This window comes from Lepisosteus oculatus, chromosome 14 (genome assembly GCF_040954835.1).
Source record: "Lepisosteus oculatus isolate fLepOcu1 chromosome 14, fLepOcu1.hap2, whole genome shotgun sequence".
In the NCBI taxonomy this organism is placed as follows: domain Eukaryota; kingdom Metazoa; phylum Chordata; class Actinopteri; order Semionotiformes; family Lepisosteidae; genus Lepisosteus; species Lepisosteus oculatus.
The window spans coordinates 49,231,536-49,257,024 of NC_090709.1; the positions used below are offsets into that span (position 1 = coordinate 49,231,536).

At 45.3% G+C, this 25,489-nt stretch overlaps 1 protein-coding gene and 10 non-coding genes across 11 annotated transcripts; 8 read left to right on the top strand and 3 right to left on the bottom strand.

The window, feature by feature from the left end:
- Positions 1-202: 202 nt before the first annotated feature.
- trnav-cac (transfer RNA valine (anticodon CAC)) lies at positions 203-275 on the top strand. Its single transcript has one exon. It is a non-coding gene; the product is annotated as a tRNA-Val (tRNA).
- A 1,192-nt stretch (positions 276-1,467) lies between these two features.
- On the top strand, positions 1,468-1,540 carry trnaf-gaa (transfer RNA phenylalanine (anticodon GAA)). Its single transcript has one exon. It is a non-coding gene; the product is annotated as a tRNA-Phe (tRNA).
- A 109-nt stretch (positions 1,541-1,649) lies between these two features.
- trnav-aac (transfer RNA valine (anticodon AAC)) lies at positions 1,650-1,722 on the top strand. The gene has a single exon. It is a non-coding gene; the product is annotated as a tRNA-Val (tRNA).
- A 5,673-nt stretch (positions 1,723-7,395) lies between these two features.
- Positions 7,396-7,453, top strand: LOC138243848 (U7 small nuclear RNA). Its single transcript, XR_011192466.1, has one exon. It is a non-coding gene; the product is annotated as a U7 small nuclear RNA (small nuclear RNA).
- Positions 7,454-7,759: 306 nt separating this feature from the next.
- LOC138242710 (histone H4-like) lies at positions 7,760-8,071 on the bottom strand. Its single transcript, XM_069198268.1, has one exon. It carries the CDS (start codon positions 8,069-8,071, stop codon positions 7,760-7,762), a length of 312 nt encoding a protein of 103 aa, XP_069054369.1.
- Positions 8,072-8,825: 754 nt separating this feature from the next.
- trnay-gua (transfer RNA tyrosine (anticodon GUA)) lies at positions 8,826-8,913 on the top strand. Its single transcript is given in 2 exon segments — positions 8,826-8,862; positions 8,878-8,913. It is a non-coding gene; the product is annotated as a tRNA-Tyr (tRNA).
- Positions 8,914-12,549: 3,636 nt separating this feature from the next.
- Positions 12,550-12,631, top strand: trnal-uag (transfer RNA leucine (anticodon UAG)). Its single transcript has one exon. It is a non-coding gene; the product is annotated as a tRNA-Leu (tRNA).
- Positions 12,632-18,608: 5,977 nt separating this feature from the next.
- On the top strand, positions 18,609-18,682 carry trnan-guu (transfer RNA asparagine (anticodon GUU)). The gene has a single exon. It is a non-coding gene; the product is annotated as a tRNA-Asn (tRNA).
- A 1,338-nt stretch (positions 18,683-20,020) lies between these two features.
- On the top strand, positions 20,021-20,092 carry trnah-gug (transfer RNA histidin (anticodon GUG)). Its single transcript has one exon. It is a non-coding gene; the product is annotated as a tRNA-His (tRNA).
- Positions 20,093-20,666: 574 nt separating this feature from the next.
- trnav-aac (transfer RNA valine (anticodon AAC)) lies at positions 20,667-20,739 on the bottom strand. Its single transcript has one exon. It is a non-coding gene; the product is annotated as a tRNA-Val (tRNA).
- A 109-nt stretch (positions 20,740-20,848) lies between these two features.
- trnaf-gaa (transfer RNA phenylalanine (anticodon GAA)) lies at positions 20,849-20,921 on the bottom strand. Its single transcript has one exon. It is a non-coding gene; the product is annotated as a tRNA-Phe (tRNA).
- Positions 20,922-25,489: the final 4,568 nt, after the last annotated feature.

Below are 25,489 nucleotides of genomic sequence, written 5' to 3' on the forward strand. Positions count from 1 at the left end.
CTCCACTTCAGTAGCCCGATTTCGTCGATTGCGTGAAGAGGGCTGTAGAATGTGGCGCCGCCTTTCCTGCTCCGTCCATGACAGGCGTGCTGGTCTCTGGAGAGAGAGCACGGTCCATCAGCGCACTCCAATAAAGGCACTGGAAGCAGCTGAATCGCATTGGCAAAGCTCAACGCTGGGCCGCTGGGCACATCTTACCACCGTTTCCGTAGTGTAGTGGTTATCACGTTCGCCTCACACGCGAAAGGTCCCCGGTTCGAAACCGGGCGGAAACAGACATCTTTTGTCGCCAGGCACAAAAGGGGATTGGGGATTCGCCTAGCGCTGTGTGGCGGGATCTGCACAGTGCATGTCACAGCGCATCCTGCTTTCACTTCAATGCGCGTCCTGATGTACCCCAGTCTCCCGCGTGACAGGTGGGGACAGGTGACAGGTCCTATACTAACGAGGAAGACATCGCTCTCTCCGACCCCCGGCATCGTGTCCCGACCCAGCGTGCTGGAAGCCGGCGCGTGCTGTGATCCCTTTACAGAGCAGAAATGACAACCGAGGAGCCGAGAGATTATTTCAGCATTTCGCGTCTGAACGGAAAACACAAACGACCAACTCGGAATGACTTGCCTTTGACGCTTTTCAAAGCGTTCTTTGTGCACGACGACTGTGCCGCCTAGCAGATACAAATGGGTTGTACAACTTTGAACTAGCAAATGGAAGAGGGCTAAGCCCCCTCTCTTTTAGCCCAGGTTCGATCTGTCTCCCAGAATCACCAGGGCGCACACACCCGTGCCATTGAAGTGCTCTGCTTCATTTCTAAGGGCAACTCAACATTCACTCCTACCCCGAGTGCAGAAAAGACAGCATCCACAGCAACAACAGCTCAGGTCTCTGCACAGGAGCTAAGCTGCCCTCATCTCCTCTGCTCTGCGGCTCCTGCGGAGTGGAGTCCTGCCTGGAGCCGTGTTTGCAGGCGGCGGCTCCCCGCGCCCTGTCTGTGCGTCGTGTCCAAGAGCTCCTGGGAGGAAGAGAGAGCCCTCCCACTCGGGGGCTTTTCCACGGTCTGTGTGAGGAGGGGCGGGTGTGTCCAGTAGCTTATCGAGCGGAAGCCTGGGGCGGCGGAGAGCTGTGATCGTGCAGACCTTGAGGTGTCACCTCTTTGTCTGCTTTCCCGCCCCCCCTCCGCCCAAGCTCTGCTCCAAAGTAGCCCGGCAACCCCTCACACCTGCACGTGTCACAACCTAAGGTGCGGTCATGAGACACCCATGGGGTGTCGTTCTGTTCTTGCTGATTGTTTCCTGCCCGTCGCAGGCAGGAGTCCATGCGAGGAAGATGCGCTGGACAGAGCTCAGAGGGCGCAGCTGGGTGGCTTTCCTTCTGAGTGACGTTCCTGCAACACTCTCCCGCTACTCTTGGTGCGCTCATGCCACAACACAGGAAGGCTGGAGCAGGTGGCTGTGGGCTTTGCGCACCGCCGAAATAGCTCAGTTGGGAGAGCGTTAGACTGAAGATCTAAAGGTCCCTGGTTCGATCCCGGGTTTCGGCATTTTGTTTCATCGCGCCCTTTGTTCCTCTCTCCAGCGCCCCCTTCCTAAAGTGACGCGTCCCTTTCTCAGCCCGAAACACAAGCGAGACACCAGCAGCGATCCCTGCAGGTTTCCGTAGTGTAGTGGCTATCACGTTCGCCTAACACGCGAAAGGTCCCCGGTTCGAGACCGGGCGGAAACAGCCTCGTTTTGCACGCTCCTGTACTTCACAGAGGTCTTGAGCGACCGGTCATTTGTTCCCAATGTATTTCCGGTGCCTTCGTGCACTCTTGTACCAAACGCACGTTCCTTCTGTACGCGGAGCCGATCATTTGCAATTGGGCTGTGCCGACAGACCAGGACGAGCTCTGTCGGCTCAAAAGCAGCGCAGGACCTGCAAGAACAACAGAAAGATTAGCATCCAGCGGGGGCCTCTTAGTGAGCCCAAGATCTCATCAAGAATCGGCTCCAGCAACTGGGCTGGGTGCATTGTTCCATTCTCCGACCACTCTTGGTGTAAACAAGTCCCTCTTGGTCTCTGCTTGAATTGCACTTTCCTGCGTTTGCTTTGGTGTAAATGGCTTCCCCTGCATGGGTGAATGTGAAGAAGATCCTTAGTAAGTAATTGAAGAAAAAACGAGAAGAGGTCGGAGTGGCCTCTCTCGTTCATCAACGATCCAGTCAGGCAGTACTCTTCTGTAAAGCGCCGTTCGTTCACATCGATTGACTTTTTTTTGCCTTCATTCGTGCAAGTAGTAAAAGCAGACGCCCCTTTAGGGAGCCTGTCAGCACCCGTTGTTTTCCCCTTCTGTAAGCTCTCCATAGCCTCTCAGCTCTTCTACTGTCAAATCCCCCTCAAGTACTTCCCTATCTTCTACACTCAAAACGTTTTCTAGCTTTGAGGTAAAAAAATGAATTTCTTCATCCTTTACCCCTGTAGAGCTTCTCTGTCCTGTCCCTAGTTTCTGGTCTGCTGTCCTTCCTGTCCCTCTCTTTCCCTTGGGCTATATATTTCCGGGTCTTGCACTCTGTCCTCGCTCAGCATTGACGTTCGGATGTCCTGAGACCCGCCTAGCACCAGGGCGCCCCACGTCCGCTCCCTGAGGGCATAGGTTTCTATACGGCATTCCTGAACTCTTTGCACTAATGAGCCCGGGCCTTTTTCCCGTCTCGCCGCTACGCATATGGGTCTTTTTCCGCACTCCTGCTCCCCACGGTTAGTCCCTTTGGACGTCCGTGACAAGAAGGCCTCGATGCAGGAGAGGATAGCACTCAGCTCTGTACTCTCTCTTCCCTCCTCATCAACTACACTTTCCATGACAGACTTGGAGCCTACCACTTTCCTGAAAAAGAAGCGAGTACACTTCTCATTTTCTTCCAAGAACTGACCTCTGCTTCTTAACAGCCTCCCTCGACTACTTTCTTCGACTATGCTCCGGATGTCCTTTTTTAAAAGGGTGATATCCTCAAGCACATTGAAGCCACTGTGCAGCATCGTGTAGAGACGCTGCAGCTGCCTCTGTTTCCTGGCTAGCACTCCTCTCCGTCTGGCAGCAGCCTTCCTTCCCTCAGCCATGAAAAAGGCCTTTGTCCTCACCTTCACCTCCTCCCACCACTCCCCTACTGACCCGTACAGACACTGCAAGGACAGCCACTGTGATAGTTTCTCCTTGTAGCGGGATACTACCCCCTCGTTCTCTAGCAGCTTTGTGTTGAGTTTCCAGAGGCCTGGGCCAAAGACAGTCCTGCCTTGGAGTTCCACTCTACACCCTAAAGCCTGATGATCTGAGAAGAAGACAGGCTGAAGAGTGACCCCAACAACTTTCACTCTCTCTGAGACAAAGCAATAGTCTCATAGGGAAGAAAGTTCTCCCTTACCACTCTTTTCTTTTGTCCTTCGGAAGGTGGATCGACCCTGCATCTCTTCTCCCGCTTTCTCTTTCCCTTCTTGCTGGGAGTTATTAGGGCCCTTCCTCCGGTCAGCCATTTTGTCCGTCGTCCTGGCGGCCATCTTGTGGCACTGGTGCGGCTGGGGGTGTGGCCTCGGCAGTTTCGGTTCTCTGCGGGGGAGGTGTGGGTTCTTTGTTCTCACCTCTCTCCCTTGAGACCGGTTTCTGCCGGCCGGCTTCCACCACCTGCGCAAACGAAGGTTTGCTTACCTTGCATTGGTGAAGGAGGTGTCCCTCGGCGCCGCATCCGTCGCACTTTATGGCTGCCTGGCAGTTTTTTGCCAGGTGCCCCTCTTTGTTACAGTGGCCGGACTGTCTGCACTTCTTGCAGAAATCCGGCATCCTGGGGTAGTAAAGGTACCCCCTGTCGGCTCCGATGTTGAAGCGGGCCGGGGGGTGCTGGAAACCGTCGACGCCCTCTAGGTCCTCTTTCAGGAGGACTCGGTACTGGCGTTTGCCGTACCAGACGCCGCAACTGTCCCTGATCTCCGTCGGTTTGCCCACCACAGTTACATACCTCTCTAGGTACGCTGTTACCAGTTCCATTGGTACGTAGGGGTTGTATGTGAGGACTGTGATGGTCCTCTGGTTTGTCTTCCTCATAGGCTCCGGCCTGAAATCAGAGAAACGGGGGTGCTTACCTCTGATCATTTTCGTTGCCTTTTCATATGAGGCGACCGTGGCCATGTAGGCCTCCATGTATCTCTCTGCCTTGTTGTCTTGCAGGCAGTAGAGATCTCCGGCCACCAACTGCAGGATCCCTCTCAGGAAGGTAATGAAAAAGGATTTGGGGCCCCCCTACCCCAAGGCCCAGGAGCAACTGGAGGTCCCCGAAACTCCTGGAGAAAGGGAAGAAAAAAGCCTTCCCGAAGCGGTGGCGGAGAGTATCCTCGAGGAAGACGAGGATTACTTTGAAGCCGCCCTGGAGCCGGGACTGATGGTAGGGCTGGACCTGTCCAGCATGTTTACATTTCAGTCCCCAGCGAGACCTGGAGGGAGCCCAGCATATTTCCCCCAGGACCCGAACGAGAGGAGTTACATCTAGGCTAAACAGTGCCCAGATGTAGACTCCCAAGTTTTCCACTGTAAGCACAAAGAGAGGAGGTTCAACTTTCACTTGTTTAATCATGATTGTGAAACTTACCTTTCTAACAACTAACGTGAGAGGGCTAAGAGACCCGGTGAAAAGACGGGGAGTCTTTCATGATCTGGCCTCAAAGTCTTTCTCAGTTTGTTTCTTACAGGAGGTCCACCTGAAGGATGAAAGCGACAAGCTGACATTCTCCAGGGAATGGACGAAGGGAGAATCATGCTGGAGCGTAGGAGGGGTCCACTCTTCCGGAGTGGGAATCCTCCTCGGAAACCCAGAAATGACGCTGGTTTCCTCCTTCTCGGTGGTGCAGGGCCGGATCCTGGTCGCAGACATCGACTGGAGGGGGCAGAAGTTGAGAGCAATTAACGTCTATGCTCCGACGGAACCCTCTATCCGGAAGGAAGTGTTTGCTGACCTGGCCAGCTGCTGCACCACCAACAGACAGGTGGTGCTTGGCGGGGACTTCAACGTCGACCGGGAGAAGGGGAGCGATGCTAGCTCGGCAGAGCTGGAGTCGCTACTCAAGCAGTTCTCCCTGGTAGACGGTTTCAGACGGTGCCGCCCTAACGACGCCAGAACGACATGGAAAAACTCCCGGGGAGTGTGCAGCCGCCTGGACTACATCTTTCTGCACACGACCTGCTCCCTGGAGTCGGCGACGGTGTCCCCGGAGTGGTATTCCAGCCACGAGCGCTTGACGGTGATGGCTAACACCAACCTGCCGGCATTCAGTCGTGGGTACTGGAAGCTGAACCGGGAGATACTGGAGGAAGACGACTTCAAGGCACTGTTCCGTAAAGACTACGCAAGCTGGGTCGATCTGAGAAACGGCTACAGCTCCATGGTGGAATGGTGGGAGTCGGTGAAGGACAGGACCCGAACCCTGGCGCAGATGTACTGCAGACGGAAGGCGGCCAGGGAAAGGAAGGAAGCTGCACGACTCCAGAGGCAACTCGAGGAGGAGTACAGCTCGGCTAACGGGGGAGGAGCCTTCAATTCAGCCCGGGCACGGGACCTGAAGGAGAGGCTCCGCAAACTCAATCAGGTCCGAGGAGCCCAGAAAAAGAGGGTGATCCACGGCCTGAGACGAGGAGATGGAGAGGAAGTGCTGGACGAGAGCGACAAGGTAGAAGCGGCCACCGCTTTCTACACGGAGCTCTTTTCAGAAAAGCAGACGGAGGTGGAGGCAGGCGATGCTTTTCTGGAGGAGCTGAAGGCACGAGTACCGGAGGAGGTGAGGGAGGACTTGGAGGGTCCGATCGCGGCCGAGGAGCTGAAGGCGGCGCTCTTGTCCATGGAGAATGGCAAGGTGCCGGGGCCGGACGGACTCCCAAAGGAACTCTACACCTGCTTCTGGGACACCCTGGCGGCAGATCTGGTGGAAGTGGCGCAGGAGATCTTCCGCCGGGGGAGACACCATGAGGGAGGGCATCATCTACCTGCTCTTCAAGAGCCCTTAGCAGAGACGGTGAGACGGGACCCTGTCATCGACGGCCTGGAGATACCTGGAGGCGCGGGGGAAACCCTGAAGATCTCCCAGTTCGCCGACGACATGACGCTGTTCCTGAGGTCGGACAGGGGGTTGAGGAGGGCCCTGCAGGTCATGGAGCAATACTCCAGAGCCTCGGGGTCGAAGCTCAACCGCCGAAAGAGCAAACTGAAGTTCTTCGTGCCCTGGAAGCACAGGACGACGGCGCCGGAGGGTCTCGAGCTCTGCACGGAGCCCCTCAAAATACTGGGGGTTTCCTTCCAGAGCCAGGACAACGAGACCAACAACTGGACCGAGAGGATCGCCAAGGTGAACGCGAAGCTGGGTCTGTGGAAAACGCGGTAGCTGTCCTACACAGGGAAAGTGATGGTGTTGAAAGCAGACATCCTGCCGGCTTTGGTTTACCTGGCGGTGGTGTACCCGCTGCCGGCCAGACTCAGACGAGCGCTGCAAGGGATGATCTTCGGCTTTGTCTGGGGCGGCAAGTACGAGTACATCACGAGAAACCGGATGTGTCAGCTGGTCGAGGAAGGGGGTCGAGATGTCCCACATTTCCCCCTGAAACTCGACTGCATCTTCTACTGCAACCTCTGTCGGGCGCTGCGGGAGCCCATCGGACCTCAGGAGGAGGACGAAGCGCCTAGTCGCCAAATGGGGCTTCCCCACGGCGAGGGAGCGCTGGAAAGGACTTTGGGCCCTATACAGGGATTAAAGGACAATAGCGAGTGGTAGGTTTGGAGGGACTCTCTTAATTGCGCAAATCCTCCCCCCCTTGCAAAGATTGATAACGGACAATCAATCTCCGTTACGCCGTTGTTTTTTATTACATGGAGTGCTAATATGTGTGAGATGTTCCTTTTGAGATGTTTTTTTTGCGGAATAAAGTATATTTTGTAGAACAAAAAAAATCTTATGACATGGTTTACAAGTTATCTGTTGAACTACATTCTAATAGGTGTGGTCACAGTCCAGGTCATTTGTTTACGTTTTTGTTTCTGCAGCAACTGTTAGATGAAATGTGCTAATATGTAACCTAACTCCAGTGTGAATAACTAGAAGAGGGGAGCAGCTCCATTCCAGACCAAGGGAGCTTTGAGATTGGCTGGGCCAGATCTCTCATTTGCATATCTGATTTGGAAATACAACACTAAACCCCCTTCTTGCATGGATTTAACTTGCACCCAAGAGTCCCCTACTGTGTATTGCTACTTATTTTTTTATGATAAGTGGTGATTACCAGTTGACAGGTTTTATTTGTTGAATTATAAATGGTTTTGTATTATCATCCTGAATGGCCTGTACTCAAGGTTTGGTAGGGAATGTGTTTTCATTTCATTTACCAACTGGAATTTTTGCTCTTTTAGTATTTGTCTAGAAGGCTTTCAGAAGTCAGGAAGCCCATTTATTTGGTGAAAAAAGATTCTGTATTAATATTAATATTTCTCATACAACATAAATAGGGTCTTTTATGAATAAAAAGATCTTGCACTTGGAAATCTTGATAAAGCTGTGTGCTTCCATACACTCGAGCAGTTTTGATTCCTAATATTTGACCTTAGGTGTGGGAACGGGTCTTTTTTGCAATTTGATTTCCAATTGATCAGCACAGTATAGAAAATAGACCCATAAAGCAACCTCAGCAGTGACAAATGTCACTGGGTCACTTGGGTTTATACGTCAGGGTCCGGTAGTGAAGCTCCTCTCCTGTTTAGCCTCCGAAGCCGTACAGGGTGCGGCCCTGGCGCTTCAGCGCGTACACCACGTCCATGGCGGTGACGGTCTTCCTCTTGGCATGCTCGGTGTAGGTGACGGCGTCGCGGATGACGTTCTCCAGGAACACCTTCAGCACCCCGTGGGTCTCCTCGTAGTTCAGCCCGGAGATCCGCTTCACTCCCCCACAGCGAGCCAGGCGGCGGATTGCGGGCTTGGTGATTCCCTGGATGTTGTCACGGAGAACCTTATGGTGACGCTTAGCGCCTCCTTTCCCGGGTCCCTTTCCGCATTTGCCTCTTCCAGACATCTTCTAGTTATCAGCTGTGAACACGACACACACTGCTCATCTTTGATGTATAATAGACATCTTTCTTTGATGTCTATTATACATCAAAGAAAGATTTTTATAGGTGTAGAAACTAGTAAATAAAGCCAATGATTTGTTTTAGAAATGTATTCTTAAAATATACAATTATTCACACCTTAACAATATGTAGTTCAAATTATACATTATATACAATATTGTATTCAAATGTCTAATCATTATAAAAAACACAACTAGTAAACTTCAGTTACAAATTCTAGTAACATGGCAATATATATATATATTAATGACAAACACAAACTAATTACATGAACACGCTAATATTTAACTCAAAACCACATTTCGATTCAAATATAAATTTTTAAAATTTACAACTTCTTTATTTATTTGAAAATATTATTAATGTAGCACAAACGCTACTTTCTAATAAAGACAGAAAGAAACTGTTTGTTTTGTGTCTACTGGTGATCCTCCTCTCGATACTAATGAAATGTTTAATATGATCCCTCGAGACAAAAAAGGAATCAATTTCCGCCTGGAATGATTGATGCCCCATCAAACATTTTGTAATATCCCTGGAAGTTTATACAGTAGAATCCTGGTTCGTGGCTTAAATTCAAGGTAAATGAGACTAAGGAAACGAGTTGGAAACTTGATGTCGAAGTGGGATTTAAATCACCCATTTCACATTTTACTTCATTGGGCAGTATGTGCCTGAAAGCAATGCCACAGCATCCCTTTGATAGCTCAGTTGGTAGAGCGGAGGACTGTAGTGGAGTCAACAGGGAATCCTTAGGTTGCTGGTTTGATTCCGGCTCGAAGGAGGGTGCTTTTTGTGTAATTTAATCAAAGAGTTAAAAACGTTTTATTCAGACATTGATCAAAAGCTCAATAATCGACTAAGCAAAGGCTCCTGTTCCGAATTCAGCCCACGTCTGATTGTCTTGTTTTGGCCAAGATCTGATCTTTGAATTAAGGGACTAGACTGTCTGCTTTGTAATTCAAAAATACATACAAATGTCAAGTTTTTTGTAGATATAAAGGTGTTCTCTGTTTTCAAAGGATAGTTACTTCATTGGCATAATGATTTGGTATTGATTTTGTATCGTTGTATTATAAAGTTTGTGCTTTCTGTGTTTTTATCGTATTGTGAACTTATTTTTTAAACAAATGCTTACAAAGGCAAACACGGCACACATCTGTTTATACCAGCGGTGAATTGTACATTTTTATTAAGTACAAGCTACTGTGCACTTCTGGGAGTATAACAGGTTCGATATAAAGTGGCAAAAATATAAAAGGGGAAAATACCCCAGACTGCATGTAAAGCCCTTGTTGTGACTGTTTTAGATAAAATGGCGTACTATGCACGAAATGTTGCAGAAACACAATCTGATATTTTGATACAGGTAGGCCAGCGCTTCCAAAGCATGCAAGTGTAGAACAGGACTTAATGCATTTTTAGAATGCAGATTGCAGATTAGAATGGCATATGTTTAGCAATAATATTATTTATGGTACCTGAAAGTTTCAGGTTGTTGCACAAAGCTAAGGTATGCGTATACGTGATCTGACAACTGGAATCAATTTCCTGTCGTTAAACTCTGTTTATTTTTAAGTTGAGGCCCAGGATCCAAATCTTCAGTTCTGATTTTTTAAAGTGACATCTTTCCTTCCTGTCGTGGAAGTCACACGATGTGAGCAATTGTTTTTTTTACGTTGCGATCCAAAGAGCCTCAGATGCACAGTCTAACAGTAACCAAACCAGAATGGATTCTGCTGGGAGCCGGGCTGAGCTCATTCTCACTCCCTTTGCTGAAAACAGAATTATTTCTTCCCCGAACATCGTCTACAGATCACTTGTGCGCTTTTAACCTTCTCGCAGCTACGGGCGAGACTGACGCTCATGATATGAAGGCACCCGCTGGAACACATTCTCTAACTCTCACAATCGCGACAGACTTCGCTTTTTTAAAAAAAAGTTGATATAGCCCTGAAAAAAGCATTAGCTTTATCAGTTTTTACATTAATCTATTTTGAATCAAAGTTTGATTTTTTTATTGCATTTTACATTATAATAATAATAATTATCATCATCATCATTATTGCTTACACTTATATAGCGCTGTTCTGGATACTCCACTCAATGCGCTTTACAGGTAATGGGGACTCCCCTCCACCACCACCATTCTCCTGAATGAGCACAGAGATTCAGGACCTCGGTTTTACGTCTCAGCTGAAGGACGGCACCTGATTACAGTTTAGTGTCCCCGTCATTGTACTGAGGTATCAGGACCCGCATGGACTGCAGGGTGAGCGCCCAGCGACAGAAACCAGACGTGTGTTGGGCTCGGCTGTGAGCAGGACAATGACGTCACAGGGACAAAGTAGAGGAAATCAAAACGGTTCTATAAAAGACCTGTGTCAGCTGTTGGTTTGCAGTCTGGACTCTAAATCCTCTGATCTGATTTTAAATCTCTCTAATACCTGAGCGGCTTCTTCCGAGTATTTATTCGTATACTTATTAGTAGTATGAAGGATGTGACAAATTTATGATTTCTTGGAACAAAATGGTTTTTATTTGCATTCGAAATGAAGCGGAATTTTAGCGCGACACACAAACCCTTTGTCTTTTTTAGATAGTAATTTTTAAACAGACATAAATGTAGAAAACGTGTTTTATTTTAGCACTACAATAGCAGGGTCAGTGGCGTAATGAATAACACGTCAGGACTTCCATCAGAAAATTATACTGTAGGTTGGACTGCCGTCTGGCTTGTTTCGTTTATACCACTTACATTCTTTTATATAAATGAACTCCACCTGAAAGCTATAGAACACACTTTAGGTAAGTTGTCTGCAGCCTCATGCGAATTTCGACAACTTACCCAAAACACTGTACTGTCTGGAGTTCAGCTCCAGCTCTGAACTCAATTGCAATGAAAAACCATGCGTAACAAAACTGGAGAACAGCTGAACTTGTGCTCAGTTCGGTGATGAGGGTTCAGAACTGTCCTTGTTGTAATTAGCACGAACTGCACAGGCTCTGAATCAGACCATGTCAATCAGTCTGATCAGTGTAGGACACGTTAATGTAGAATTATTAATAGGCTTATTAGTTAGTTAGTTCAGGTTTACCCACCTGAACTAATGTAGAATTATTACTTGGTCTGTCTCTTGTTTGTATATAAATGAATGTCTCTGACAACTTAATGTTAGTTTTACGATGTAGGTCAGGCGTTGACATATGCACGAGTATACGAAATGTCTCACTCCTGATTCAACTCATGTTCTATAGGAGATTGGCGATTCCTCCTGTTTCTCGTACAACCATATCAGAACAGAAGACCGTGTCACCCAGCTGTGATTCAAGATCGACTCGCATCTTTATCCCTTTTTTGTTCGTGATCATTATTTTCTTTAGTTATAATCAATATTGAACTTTTTCGAAATGAAATGACAATAATCAAACATGCAGGCAGATTTTTGAAAAGTATTCGGAATTGACAGGGTCCCCCTTTGGAACAGTCGTCAGAAAATGTGAGAAAATGAAAGTTATGTAAGCTCTCACACAAAGCATTGAAGATTGGAATCTGAGTGTAAAAAAGCTACCCGTCTCCCAATGATAGGCAGGGATACACACCATGACTCGAATAGACTCAGCGAACTTTAACACCTATGATATTACGAGTGCTTTGCACGTGTCGAATTTCAAGAAGGAACTACTACAACAGTTGTGGATATAATTCATTACCACCGGCAAAGTCCAATACCGGCAACTTCTGAGAAAATAATGTTCACTCATGGAATTTGGTCTTTGAACGGCTGGCGGGAAAATTCATTTATACTCCTGTTGCACCCTCAGCTGAAACATGTTAAAATAACAACGCAGATTTGTTGGAGAACCTGACAAGAATTATTGGGTTAGCACTGTATGTATTCTGGTATATTTACTTTAATTTTAATATAAATGTAAACATGCATGCTTAATCTATTGTAATTTTAAAATATGTTAGCTGAGGATGCGAGGGGGGCTATTATACCTTGTGAAACACGCAAGGAACTGTAAAAAAGGCTGGTATTTGAAAAAAAATGGCGATCACAAGAAAACCACAATTTATGTGGTATTATCATCAATATCCTTCAAAATCTATGTTCAAATGAAGGATTTAAAGAAACTATGAAAAAAGCAACAGTAATAGCAGAGGATTTTGATTTTTGCTCTTCAAGTCAGTAGATCGACGTAGAGTTGCGCCCCTACGAACAGCACAAAGGATGAAACCCACCTCTTTCGTTATTGCTATGTTTGTGCCGGTGAAAGTAGCGTTTGTGCTATTGAAAGCATCTCGGAAGATGAAGTTGCAGTCACTTCCACATGTCATGATATCATTAGATCGGACGACAAGAGCTGAAGCCCCCCAGTCCAAGCCAGGAATGTGAGGAAGATGGGCATGGAGGAAGGTAGTGTGGCCGAGCGGTCTAAGGCGCTGGATTTAGGCTCCAGTCTCTCTGGGGGCGTGGGTTCGAATCCCACCGCTGCCAAATGTTAGTGTTTTAAGACCTGCAATACGATCAGTAAAAGTGCTTTTTGTTAGGCTGCAGGAGGTGTTTAGAGATAGACTTTCTAAAAGACAGGCTTAACATCAAGGCAGAAAAAATATTTTGTTTTCTCAACAAAAATTCTCTTTGGCATGTTCAGCTTTATGTAGGGAACAACATCTTCCAAGATCACTTTTGAGGCAGTGCACATGATAGTGTACCGGCAAGTACAGTACATTCAATATTGGCTGTGGTGGTGAGCTGCTTTTGTCTGTGAAACTTTTAATTCTTCACCCGAATCGTTGGCAGGGGTAATAGCTTATCTTTGAACAGAGCGCTCCATCAGAAATACTTTGTTCGTGCTCAAAAGAGATCAGAGGATTAACTTCATGAATTCACATAGCATACCTTACAGGAAAGATTTAAAAGGGGAATTGATTGTGCTACCTGATATTGTTCCTGTGGTTTCTTTGGATACAAAGGTGAATGTTCTTTGACGTTCTGCTAGAGTATCCACTGGGTGGGTTTTATCGATTAGCTCAGATAGGTCATCAGTGCTCCGTCTCCGGAAAATAATCAGCACTGTTTTTTCCTGTGCTGTCTTTTAAAACATATAAGATCACGAGTTTACAGATTTCTCCAAATAACAACTATACATTTTAACCCAGCGGTTAGCATTCCTTCAATCCAATAGTTTTACTCTAGGTTAAAAGCAGCGCAATATACAGAGAGATGATATTCAAATATTTCAACGTTCTGTTGGATTACCTGTATGGAGATATCGCTCAGAATTCCTAATATGATTTTGAGTTCAGTTTTGCTTTACTACTTTCAGAGTCTTATATTGACCTTGCCGAAGCAGAGAAGTGACATAATCACAAATAGTCTTATTAATATTTCAGTTAAATCTTTTTTCTGTAGTAACATCAGTTGATATTAATATTAGTCCTGATTTATAATTTTTTGTCATGGTTGATCTTAAATAATTTTGTAATTAGTTTCAGTTTTGAAAAATCATGCAGAGAAGCTACCAAAACTGGTATAGTTCATATAATGATTAATGCAATAGCAGCATTTTGGGTTGAAAACAAAAAGTATATCTTGGTATGAATCCTAACACTTCATAGACAGCGTTCTAGGACTTCTCGCTTCAGATAAAGTTGTCAATACATCATAGATTTCTACTCAATCAATATCAGCAGTGTTATCGCTACCGAACGCTAAATATAGATCCTGGCAATACTTCGTGAGATCTTCGTAAGAAAATCCCAATACTACAGAAGGAATCAAATTTATATGTTTCTTTGGATCGAGAAGATGATCATTATGAGACTCAAAACATGCCTGTCTTTTCTTTTTTCAAAGACAAATGGATTATTGAAGTGTAAAGATGGGTTCAAAACCAAAATCACCTGCTATCGCTGCTGTTTCTTCAAATCCTTCAACTGATCATCGATATCGAGGAATAATATATAGTTTCTTCAAATCCTTCATCTGATGATCGACATAGAGAAATAATATTATACAATTGTGGTTTTCTGTTAATTGCCAATTTGACTGTAATTACATCTTCGTTTACAGATGTCTTGCATGTATCACAAGGTATAATAGTCGTCGTGCGTCCTCAGTTAAAATGTACGACAAAAGTACAACATTTATGGTTACATCCATATTAAAATGAAGGTAAATATACCAAGATATTAAAATACAATTATACAGTCCTAACTTAATAATGCCTGTGAAGTTTTCCAACAAATCCGAACTGTAATTTTGAAATATTATAGGTGAGAATGAAAAGAGAGTACAAAGATCAAATTCAATGAGTGAAAATGCACCAGTAGTTCTCTAAACTGAGTTTCTTCCCTGAAATGTCTTGCTTGCGAAGCACCAAGCAGCCTTGAATGGATCGCGGAAATCAAATATACAGTACAAATGGATTCAGAGTGTGCTTTCCAACTTTTGTGCAACAATTACCTTTGATAGGGTGGAGTTGTCTTCACAATCTGGGTTAAATAAAAAGGAGTGACCTCAGTTTTATTAATGTGAGTAAGCATTATTAATTTCCCTCATGGGATCAATAAAGTATCTACAGCAGTGGTTCTCAAACTTTTTGGACCAAGTACCACCCCTAATCCAACCAAAGCATCCAAGTACCACCTACAAGTCATCATCTCATAGGAACCCCAGAAATAAATATTATAATAATGAACTTTATTTGATATAGCGCCTTTAAAGGTGGCTTCTCAAAGTATTTTACAGAAAAAAAACATTAACAACAACTAATAAAAAAGCACCATTTCAGTGAGAGGGGTGAGCCTATTTAGTTGAGCAAAGGAGATGTGAATTAATTTTTCGAGCCTTGATACAATTCACAACAGAGTCTAACAGATATTAAATCGTCAGGCATTTTCTTGACGGCAAAGGTCTTGCGGTGGATGTTGTAATGCGTACATTAATTTCTGGAGCAACCTCTCTAATTCGTGCAACTGCACCGTTATGTCGGCTTGTCATTGCTCTAGCACTGTCTGTACAAACTCAGACGCATTTTATCAAGTCGAGGCCATTCTCTTCGAAAAATTCATTCAGAAGCTGAAATATGTGCTCTCCTGTAGTTCCTGTTGGTAGCGGTTTACAGAACAGAAAGTCTTCATGGGACATGCCCTCAAACTCGCATCTAACGTAAACGAGCAAATTGGCCAAATCGACTACAGACTCATCTAATTGCAGTGAAAAACATTTGCTCATCTTAACGCGCTCTATCAGTGTACTTTTGATATAATCCTTCATTTCAATAATTCTTTGAATGACTGTGTCTTTCAGGGGGAGGGGGGCAGCAGGTCGAGCTGTTTAGCAGCTTTTTCTCCACACATAATACGTGTCAGCTCTTTTGCCAACGGTAAATAAGGTTCTTCAAAAATAGTATAGCTTACCTGCTTTAGCAATCCGCAAGCTTGCATTTTTCCGCGTTTCTGTTTTTATTTCCGTATTTATTTAAAGTTTTTATTTCATGCGCATGGGAGCGAAACACAGAAACGCTTGGTGTATTTTTCTCCAATTAGAACAGTTCTTAAATATTTTTCTGTTATCACGCTTTCGTGTGCTCACAAGATTGCCTGCGTTCGTAGCACGTATTTCTATGCATTCCTGTGTTTACAATGTTGGCATTGTTCCAAAATCACGCACATTCTCCTTTCTCCCTATTTGCTGGAGATACAATAGCTTTTTTTAAATACAATTGGTCACTTGCATCCGTAGCACGCATTCCTATAGAGTGGTATAGAATTACAGAGTATCTCTTGTGTCCACTGAAGTATTAGCACACACTGAATCGTAGTAAGTAGGCTGCGTATTCGTCACGTATTAAAATACAAAATATGAAAACCCGTCCCGATTTTTCAGTGCACACTACACAGTTCCAGGGTCATTTGGCGTACCACCTGGTGGCACTCCACGTACCACTGCTGGTACGCGTACCACAGTTTGAGAACCACTGATCTACAGTATCTATAAATCTCTTACACGTCATTTACAATGGCTTTTCAACTAATAGCCCGTGCAGGGATCAAACCCTAGCTGTTGGTACAGTACGAGTTGCGTAAGGCTCTGTAACGCGCAGATGAGAAACTAACCTCTGCTTCTTCATTATATACACAGTGAGCTATATATGCGAGCTTACTGCCTCCTACGGGCTCTGTATTTGATTGCGGCACAAGACCGGCTGTGGAGATAAAGTGAGACGGGTGTGTACATTAAAAGGCTCATAGTGTCCCTGGGAGGGCTCAAACCACCACCCTTTTGGTTAACAACCGAACCACAAAGACTCATGTACAGCTTAACACTTCTCGGTCTCAGTGAAAGTGATACACTCCGTAAAATTTCCAGAGATTCATTTATTTTTAAAGGAAAATCACCAACAGTGGCCGAGATCTACTGGAGTTTTTTCATTCTATACTGCGATTTCTGAAGGGTACTCTGTGAAAATACGGGTTTTGACGAGAAGGGATGGACATATAAGGTCAAAAGGCTTGAGGAATTGAACCTTAAGGTGAAGACTGCGGGTTCAGTAGCAGCAGAACCTGATCAGTATCAGTTGACTCCGATATACTTTGAAAATGAACTTGGGGATTTAGAGTCAGACGTGCTACCGTTGCACCATGGGGTACTTAATTAAAAAAAAATAGAAAAAAAATCAGTGTTCCTGGATCTGTAATTGAGAACAACACCTGCACAAGAGCTGCGCAGGAAGAATAAAATGTGGTCTGGGAAGAAGAGACTCTCTTCGGAGAGCTGGAGAGATTTTTTTTTTGTGAAGCTGATTTGTCTCCTTTGGGAAGTTCAACAGCACTGACAACCGTGACTTCGTGGTGCAATGGTAGCGCGCCTGACTCCAGATTAGAAGGCTGTGTGTTCAAATCATGTCGAGGTCAGCTGTTACTTTTTCAGGTTCTGCTGGTCCTGAACACGGAATTCACCCCATGCAGTTGAGTTCTATCTGTACACCACATAGATAATCAAAACAAAATAGAGCAGTACAGGACACGCAGTGTGGAGCTCACACAGGCTTACAGTCTCCAGCATTGGAGTGGAGGGGAAAAAAGAACTTTTTTTTTTTTTTTTTAAGAGAAAAGGCACAGTTCACATCTGCTTAACATCACGTCCAACTTTAGAGACAGCTACATCAGATAACGGAATCCCGGAAGTTTCAGATAACTTTTTTTAATACAGGTTCAAGCAAACCTGAAAGTTAATGAGTTTCCGGACACTTTTGTTTTATTAAAAAGTGTCTGAAGCCTGAAACTGTAATTTGAAAACAAAACCCGCTATTGGACATTAGCAGGTGCTTTTTGTAACGATTTGCTATTTCATGCTGGAAAACAAAGGAAACAGACCCAACGTTTGCTTTCAGGTGCGGTTCATTACATAATATACATCTATTACTGAGGAGCTTGAATAAAATTTACACGAGCAAGGTAGAAGTCGAACCTACAATCTTATGATCCGAAATCAGACGCGTTGTTTATTAAACCGCTGGCATTTCACATGACCTGAATTCCCCCATAGTGTGCTCAGCGCCACTACTAGTAATGCACCGCTCCGTCTAAAATTTCAAAGTGAGAAACGTGTTTTCTGATTTTTTATGAGTTTTAAAATATAATCTCTTTAAATCAGACAAGGGGTTTATGTTTCGCACTGAAATTCCGATTGACTGAGAATTCAAAGAAAGACTGTTTTCTTCCACAACACCGTATAATTATCACAGACTCTCCAACCTCTCCAGATCTTGCTGGTCGAGCAATTGCTCCGATAAATTAGGTCACGTATCATGTTAAATCATTTCTTCTCAACACAACATTTCCTGGTGCACGTTTTCTCTATGAAAAAAAGACATTTTTCCGTTGCACGATTTCTCGTTTTTTATCAAAGCGTACAGAAATAAAAAAGAAGAAGAAATAGTGTTGCAAAAGAACTCTGTCGCCCTTGGGAGATGTCAAGCGCATTGGACATGAAAATGGCAGATAAAAGCCAGTTCTCTTCGTTTCTCAGTGTCGGGGCTGCTATGTAAAAGAGGCAATTTGCTCTGAGCGCAGGTTCAGCGCTTACTGAACGCAGATGTCTCAGAGCGGTGTGTCCAAGTGGCTGTAAAAGGTGAAGGTTGTCCTGTCACCGTAGCCTAGTTAGTTAAAGCGCTTCTCTATTAAACAAAAGAACCGAGATTCAAATCCCAGCCGTGTCTTTCTTCCTATCTTGTAGTACAGAACGTATCATTTCGGGCAATCACAAAGGGCTTGATTTCGTTAAATGCATGTGTTCATTTCCTTTCTGGAAAACTTGTTTTTGATGAAATTCACACAGCTTGCGAAAAATGAAATTCAATTCTTGGTTATCAGTGCAGAAGAAATATTACAGGCTGGCAAAATAAACGGGAAGAGATTTTTTTTTAACCGAAAACTTGTGATTCGAGAAGTGACCTTACCAGTCAGTCTCTGTGGCGAAATCGGTTAGCGCGTTCGGCTGTTAACCGAAAGGTTGGTGGTTCGAGTCCACCCAGGGACGGGGTTCTTTTGCGATATAAACATTCTCTTCAGTCGATTGGATTTCTCAGCGAAACGTTAACCATTTTAATATTTGCAGGAAATGCGAGTGTTTAACACGTGTCAGGGTCACCGGGAAATGTCCAATAATGCCCAACATTGCAACTCCCCAGAAAACCATATTCACTCAAAAAAAATTATCGTCGAATCTTCATTTATACTCCAGTTGAATCCTCTGCTGAAATATTTTAAAAATACAATGCAGGTTTGTTTGAGAACTTGACAAGCATTCTTACAATAGCACTGTGCAGTTGGATTTTGATATTTTGACATATTTACCTTAATTTTAAACATAAATACTATACAGTCTATTGTAATTTTAAAATATGTTAGCTGAGGATGCAAAGGGGTGAAAGGGAAAGGTCAGAGGGTGTAGTAACAACAAGGTTAGGATTGGTGGAGGTGGTAGGGGTGTTGATGGTTTTTCTCTTGTCATGGAAATATAACTATTAATTTTAAAGGATCACTTACTGACGTCAGACAGCTGCCAATTCTCCAGACGCGTCTCTGGAAGGATAAACAGTTTATCCTCCGAGGTTCGTCCAATTTGCTAAAATTGTCCGGGTCCGGATGGAGTTTCAGCAGCCGTTCGCGCTCAGGTTTGTGATCCCGGACGAGCCCCCAAATTGTCATGGAAATATAACTATCAAGGAAGCCACAAGAGAGAGTTCTCACCTGAGTAAGGTCTTTATTTCAATATTGCAATATTGGGAGCCCTGCAAAGTGCAACCAGAGACTCAATTTGTTACAAGCAGTACAGGGTTTTTATAAGACGTTGCGCTGTAAAAAAGTTCAGCACTTGGTCCCTTCTAAAACTTCCCCTTTCTCTAAGAGAAAACAGATTACATCATAGAGCGAGAGAAGAAAAACTAGATTTGTTATTCAAAGCTTATCAGTTACTTTCAGCTAATTCTAATGACCCAGACAGCATATATTGTTTTGGTACATTGTCTTCTAAACTAATCTACACAGTGTACTTTGTTGACGAACTGTTTTCTAAAATTCTGCACGCACTGTAGCACAGCAGTTACATCCTTGAAATATATTATCTAAAAGCACCAATATATTTTTTCAAAGCTCTCTACATTTTTAAGAATCAATTTACTTATTAGATTTCCACTTCACCGGCATCATGCAAGCAAACTACATAAATATGAGAAAACACGCAAGAGAGTTGTCACTCAGAGTGTCGAAGGGTCGATGTATACTCAGTTGAAATGCAACGTCAGGACTTTTCCGAATTATGTCACACGAAGAGAGCACAGCCCTTTCCGCCCTGCCGCGTGTGTCTCGGTAACTCGCTGTGATCGTATAGTGGTCAGTACTTTGCGTTGTGGCCGCAAGAACCCCGGTTCGAATCCGGGTCACGGCAGAATAGGGGCGTCTGCTTTTACTACTCGCACGAATGAAGGCAAAAAAAAGCCAATCGATGTGAATGAACGGCGCTTTACAGAGGAGTACTGCCTGACTGGATCGTTGATGAACGACAGAGGCCACTCCGACCTCTTCTCGGTTTTCTTCAATGACTTACTAAGGATCTTCTTCACATTCGCCCATGCAGGGGAAGCCAGTTACACCAAAGCAAACGCAGGAAAGTGCATTTCAAGCAGAGACCAGGAGGGACTTGTTTACACCGAGAGTGGGCGGAGAATGGAACAATGCGCCCAGCCCTGTTGCTGGAGCCGATTCTTGATGAGCTCTTGGGCTCACTAAGAGGCCCTCGCTGGATGCTCATCTTTCTGTTGTTCTTGCAGGTCCTGCGCTGCTTTTGAGCCGACAGAGCTCGTCCTGGTCTGTCGGCACAGCCCAATTGCAAATGATCGGCTCCGCATACAGAAGGAACGTAAGTTTGGTACAAGAGTGCACGAAAGCACCGGAAATACATTGGGAACAAATGACCGGTCGCTCAAGACCTCTGTGAAGTACAGGAGCGTGCAAAATGAGGCTGTTTCCGCCCGGTCTCGAACCAGGGACCTCTCGCGTGTTAAGCGAACGTGATAGCCGCTACACTACGGAAACCTGCAGGGACCGCTGCTGGCGTCTCGCTTGCGTTTCGGGCTGAGAAAGGGACGCGTCACTTTAGGAAGGGGGCGCTGGAGAGAGGAACAAAGGGCGCGATGAAACAAAATGCCGAAACCCGGGATCGAACCAGGGACCTTTAGATCTTCAGTCTAACGAACTCCCAACTGAGCTATTTCAGCGGTGCGCAAAGCCCACAGCCACCTGCTCCAGCCTTCCTGTGTTGTGGCATGAGCGCACCAAGAGTACCGGGAGAGTGTTGCAGGAACGTCACTCAGAAGGAAAGCCACCCAGCTGCGCCCTCTGAGCTCTGTCCAGCGCATCTTCCTCGCATGGACTCCTGCCTGTGACGGGCAGGAAACAATTAGCAAGAACAGAACGACACCCCATGGGTGTCTCATGACCGCACCTTAGGTTGTGACACTTGCAGGTGTGAGAGGTTGCCGGGCTACTTTGGAGCAGAGCTTGGGCGGAGGGGGGGCGGGAAAGCAGACAAAGAGGTGACACCTCAAGGTCTGCACGATCACAGCTCTCTGCCGCCCCAGGCTTCCGCTCGATAAGCTACTGGACACACCCGCCCCTCATCACACAGACCGTGGAAAAGCCCCCGAGTGGGAGGGCTCTCTCTTCCTCCCAGGAGCTCTTGGACACGACGCCCAGACAGGGCGTGGGGAGCCGCCGCCTGCAAACACGGCTCCAGGCAGGACTCCACTCCGCAGGAGCCGCAGAGCAGAGGAGATGGGGGCAGCTTAGCTCCTGTGCAGAGACCTGAGCTGTTGTTGCTGCGGACGCTGTCTTTTCTGCACTCGGGGTAGGAGTGAATGTTGAGCACATTGAAGCGCTGCGACATGCACTGTACAGATCCCGCCACTACTGGGCCCGATTTCCCCAGATCGAAACCGGGCGGAAACAGGCCCGTTTCGTTTGTTGCCACCCACACTGTTTGGGGATTCGCCTAGCGCTGTGATCGAACAGACCCACTCACCTCTGAGTGTGGCGGGATCTGCACAGTGGATGTCGCAGCGCATCCTGCTTTCACTTCAATGCGCGTCCTGATGTACCCTGGTCTCCCGCGTGACAGGTGGGGATACTTGCCACTATACTAACGAGGAAGACATCGCTCTCTGCTTAGTGTGTAAAACACTTACTTGCAGCATTGTGTGTGCTGTGGTTTAAATGCTATTGGTTTGTGAACAGAATACCCCTATCCCAGTGCATTATGCCACATTAAATAAAAGCACGAGAAAAAGAGATTCAGAACGCAAAGCTGTGTCAGTGTTCTGTGTAAAAAATCGGTTTGAACATCATGGGAGCTGTTTTTAATAAGCTGCTGAGTAAAGAATATTTTAATCTTCCTGCTGTCAGTAGTATTGTGCATATAGTTGACTCTTACCTGAATGAAAACAGGACATAAAGGAAGGGTTTCAGAATTCAGACAAAGCTTTATTCGCTTGCTTACAGTCTGAATAATTGGAGACTGCACTATTCTGTTGCCTATAGTCATATACGGGTTTTTCGCATGAAGCCGTATTGAACAGTATTTCTCACGTTGTGAACTTATACAGCGGCATAAGTTATACAGTATATGTATACAGCGGTCCCCCGGGTTCCAGTAAGTGCATAATACCGGGGTAAAGTTAGCTCGAAGTTCGAAAACGATTTTGGCACGCCTGTAGCGCTTTCACGAAACCTCTTAGAGTTGCAAGAATGCTTGTTTTGTGTATAAAATACATTGTGGATGCTTTCTCAGCCTTTACTTTTTCGATTTTATGACATTTTTTTGACCATGCACGAATATTCTTTTGTCCATATCTTCGCAATGGAAGTACAGAACGCCGTCAAACCAAATGCATTTTAAAGACCACGACTTGTGGATATTTCCACAGCCTTTACATCAAACTATCAGTGAGCTAATTATCTTTTTTTAAACCTCCGGTTTTTCATCGATGTGTAATTACGCACGAACTGGAACCCGGGGGACCGCTGTGTGCACACGTTCACAACGCGAGAAATACTGTTCAATACGGCTTCATACGAAAAACCCGTATATGACCATAGGAAGCAGAACAGCGCGGTCTCCCATTACCCAGACTGTAAGCACGGGAATAAAGCTTTATTTGATTTCTGAAACCCTTCCTTTACGCCCTGTTTTCATTCAGGTAAGGGTCAACTATATTCACAATACTACTGACAGCAGGAAGATTAAAATATTCTTTTCTCAGCAGCTTATTAAAAACAGCTCCCATGATGTTCAAACCGATTTTTTACACAGAACACTGACACAGCTTTGCATTCTGAATCTCTTTTTCTCATGCTTTTATTTAATATGGCACAATGCACTGGGATAGGGGTATTCTGTTCACAAACCAATAGCATTTAAACCACAGCACCCACAATGCAGCAAGTGTTTTGCACACTAAGCAGGTCCTCTGACTTTTCCCAGCTCTGTTTTGGGTTGTGGAACCTTTCTTTATATTTTTTAGGATTTTCTGAAGATAACACAGGTAATACACTGGGATAGGTGGGTCATCTTCATGGCTCAATAGCATTTCAAATACAGCACCCACACTGTTGAAACCAAGTGTTTTACACACCAGACAGGCCCCCTAACTTTATATAACCTTGCTGTGGCTGTGGCCCCTTTCTTTAATTTTTTATGATTTTTTGAAGATAACACTACAGGTAATACACTGGGACAGGTGGGTCATCTTCATGGCTCAATAGCATTTCAAATACAGCACCCACACTGCTGAAACTAAGTGTTTTACACACCAGACAGGCCCCAGAACCTCGTACAACCTTACTGTGGCTGTGGCCCCTTTCTTTAATTTTTTATGATTTTCTGAAGATTACACTACAGGTAATACACTGGGACAGGTGGGTCGTCTTCATGGCTCAATAGCATTTCAAATACAGCACCCACACTGCTGAAACTAAGTGTTTTACACACCAAACAGGCCCCAGAACCTCATACAACCTTGCTGTGGCTGTGGCCCCTTTCTTTATTTTTTTATGATTTTCTGAAGATAACACTACAGGTAACACAGTGCGATAGGTGGGTCATCTTCATGGCTCAATAGCATTTCAAATACAACAACCACACTGCTGAAACCAAGTGTTTTACACACCACACAGGTCCCCTAACCTTATACAACCTTACTGTGGTTGTGGCCCCTTTATTTATTTTTTTAATAAGAATTTTAGTTTTTCAATATGGCACCATTAGACAGGCGGTACATGGGGATTGGGGGGTGCTATTCATGAGTCAATAGCTCTTCAAGCACAACAGCCACAGTGCTGCAACCAGGTGTTTTACACCAGACATTTCCCCTAACCTTATACAACCTTGCTTTGAGTTGTGGAACATTTCTTTATTTTTTAATGTTTTTTTTTTACTGTAATCGAGTGTTGTGCTCACTAGGCAGGCCTCCTGACCTTTCACAGTCATGCTTTGTTGTGTGCAACTTTAATTATCTTTTTAGGATTTTTTGAACATGGCAACTTCCACCGAGACGGGTGGGGGGTGTGGGGGTGCTCTTCAATAGCTTTTTCATCTATACACACAAACGGATGTAACCAAGACACTCAGAACCTCTCACGCAGGGGCTGACTGCTGAGGATAGGGATCCAATGCGGTGCCCTTGGTAGGGTTGGCGCGAGACGCAGGCGTAGTCGGAGTAAGCAGGCAGGGGCCCGAGTCCGGGAAGGCGTAGAAGTTGCGTCGGTAGGCAGAGGCGTAAATGAAGAGAGAGGCTGGGGTCAGGATCCGAGAAAGCGTAAAACAGGCGAAGGTACAAAATCGAGTGGCTAAAGCAGTTGTCGGAAAAGCGGGGTCGAGGTCCAGGGGAGAAGTCATAGTAAGGCAAAGGCGTAGTTAGTAGGTAAGTTCCGGGAGAGAATCTCAATCGTGAGCAATGACCGGGGGACAGATGAGGGTTTAAGTAGAGGACTGATTGACATGTGCACGTTTGGTATGGGGAGAGCTCGAGGGAATGCGGGAGTGCTTGCCTGCGTGAGGGAGATTCATGACAGAACCAACAGAATCAACCTGAACTCATAGAAAAACAAGAATGCCCCCGAGACACCTGAATCACCCTCCTGGACCACTCTGGTATCAACACCCCCAAACCCATCCATACCAGCTAACAAGATTCAGAATCGGTGCAACCCTCCAACCTGGACCAAGAGCAGGATGGGACAAGAACCTGCACCACACTACGTAAACAGGTTTGTATTTTTGGCTGAAGATGAAAATGTCTAACATAGATTGTTTTGGTTCTAGCAAACAATAAAAATAGTTGTTAAAATCCAAACACACATAATGAGATCACTCTCTGTCAGTATGTGTAACATTCTGGGTCTGGGCTCCTCTGTATTTGGGCTAAAGAGAGTTCAACAACATTTATTAAATGCACTGACATCATAATCTGACAAGATCCATTGTTTAGGGGAGACTTGACCACCCACTGTCCCCCTGGTATCGTGAAGCTCATTGTCCTTTAGCTTTCCAAAACCAGAATCACTTGGGACTCCGGGGGGATCGGTGTATGCAAAATATGAATTCCTTATGCAAGAAATTGTATATGGTCAATATAGCGATCATATCTTATCAGCAGATGGTAATCTCCAAGGAACAAGTAATAGGTTTATTCCACGCTGAAAAATGATCAAATGATTGATGAACCCAAGTGATTTGAAAGAAATGTTAAACAACTCAAAGCGAGGTTGTATAAGGTTAGGGGAGCTGTCT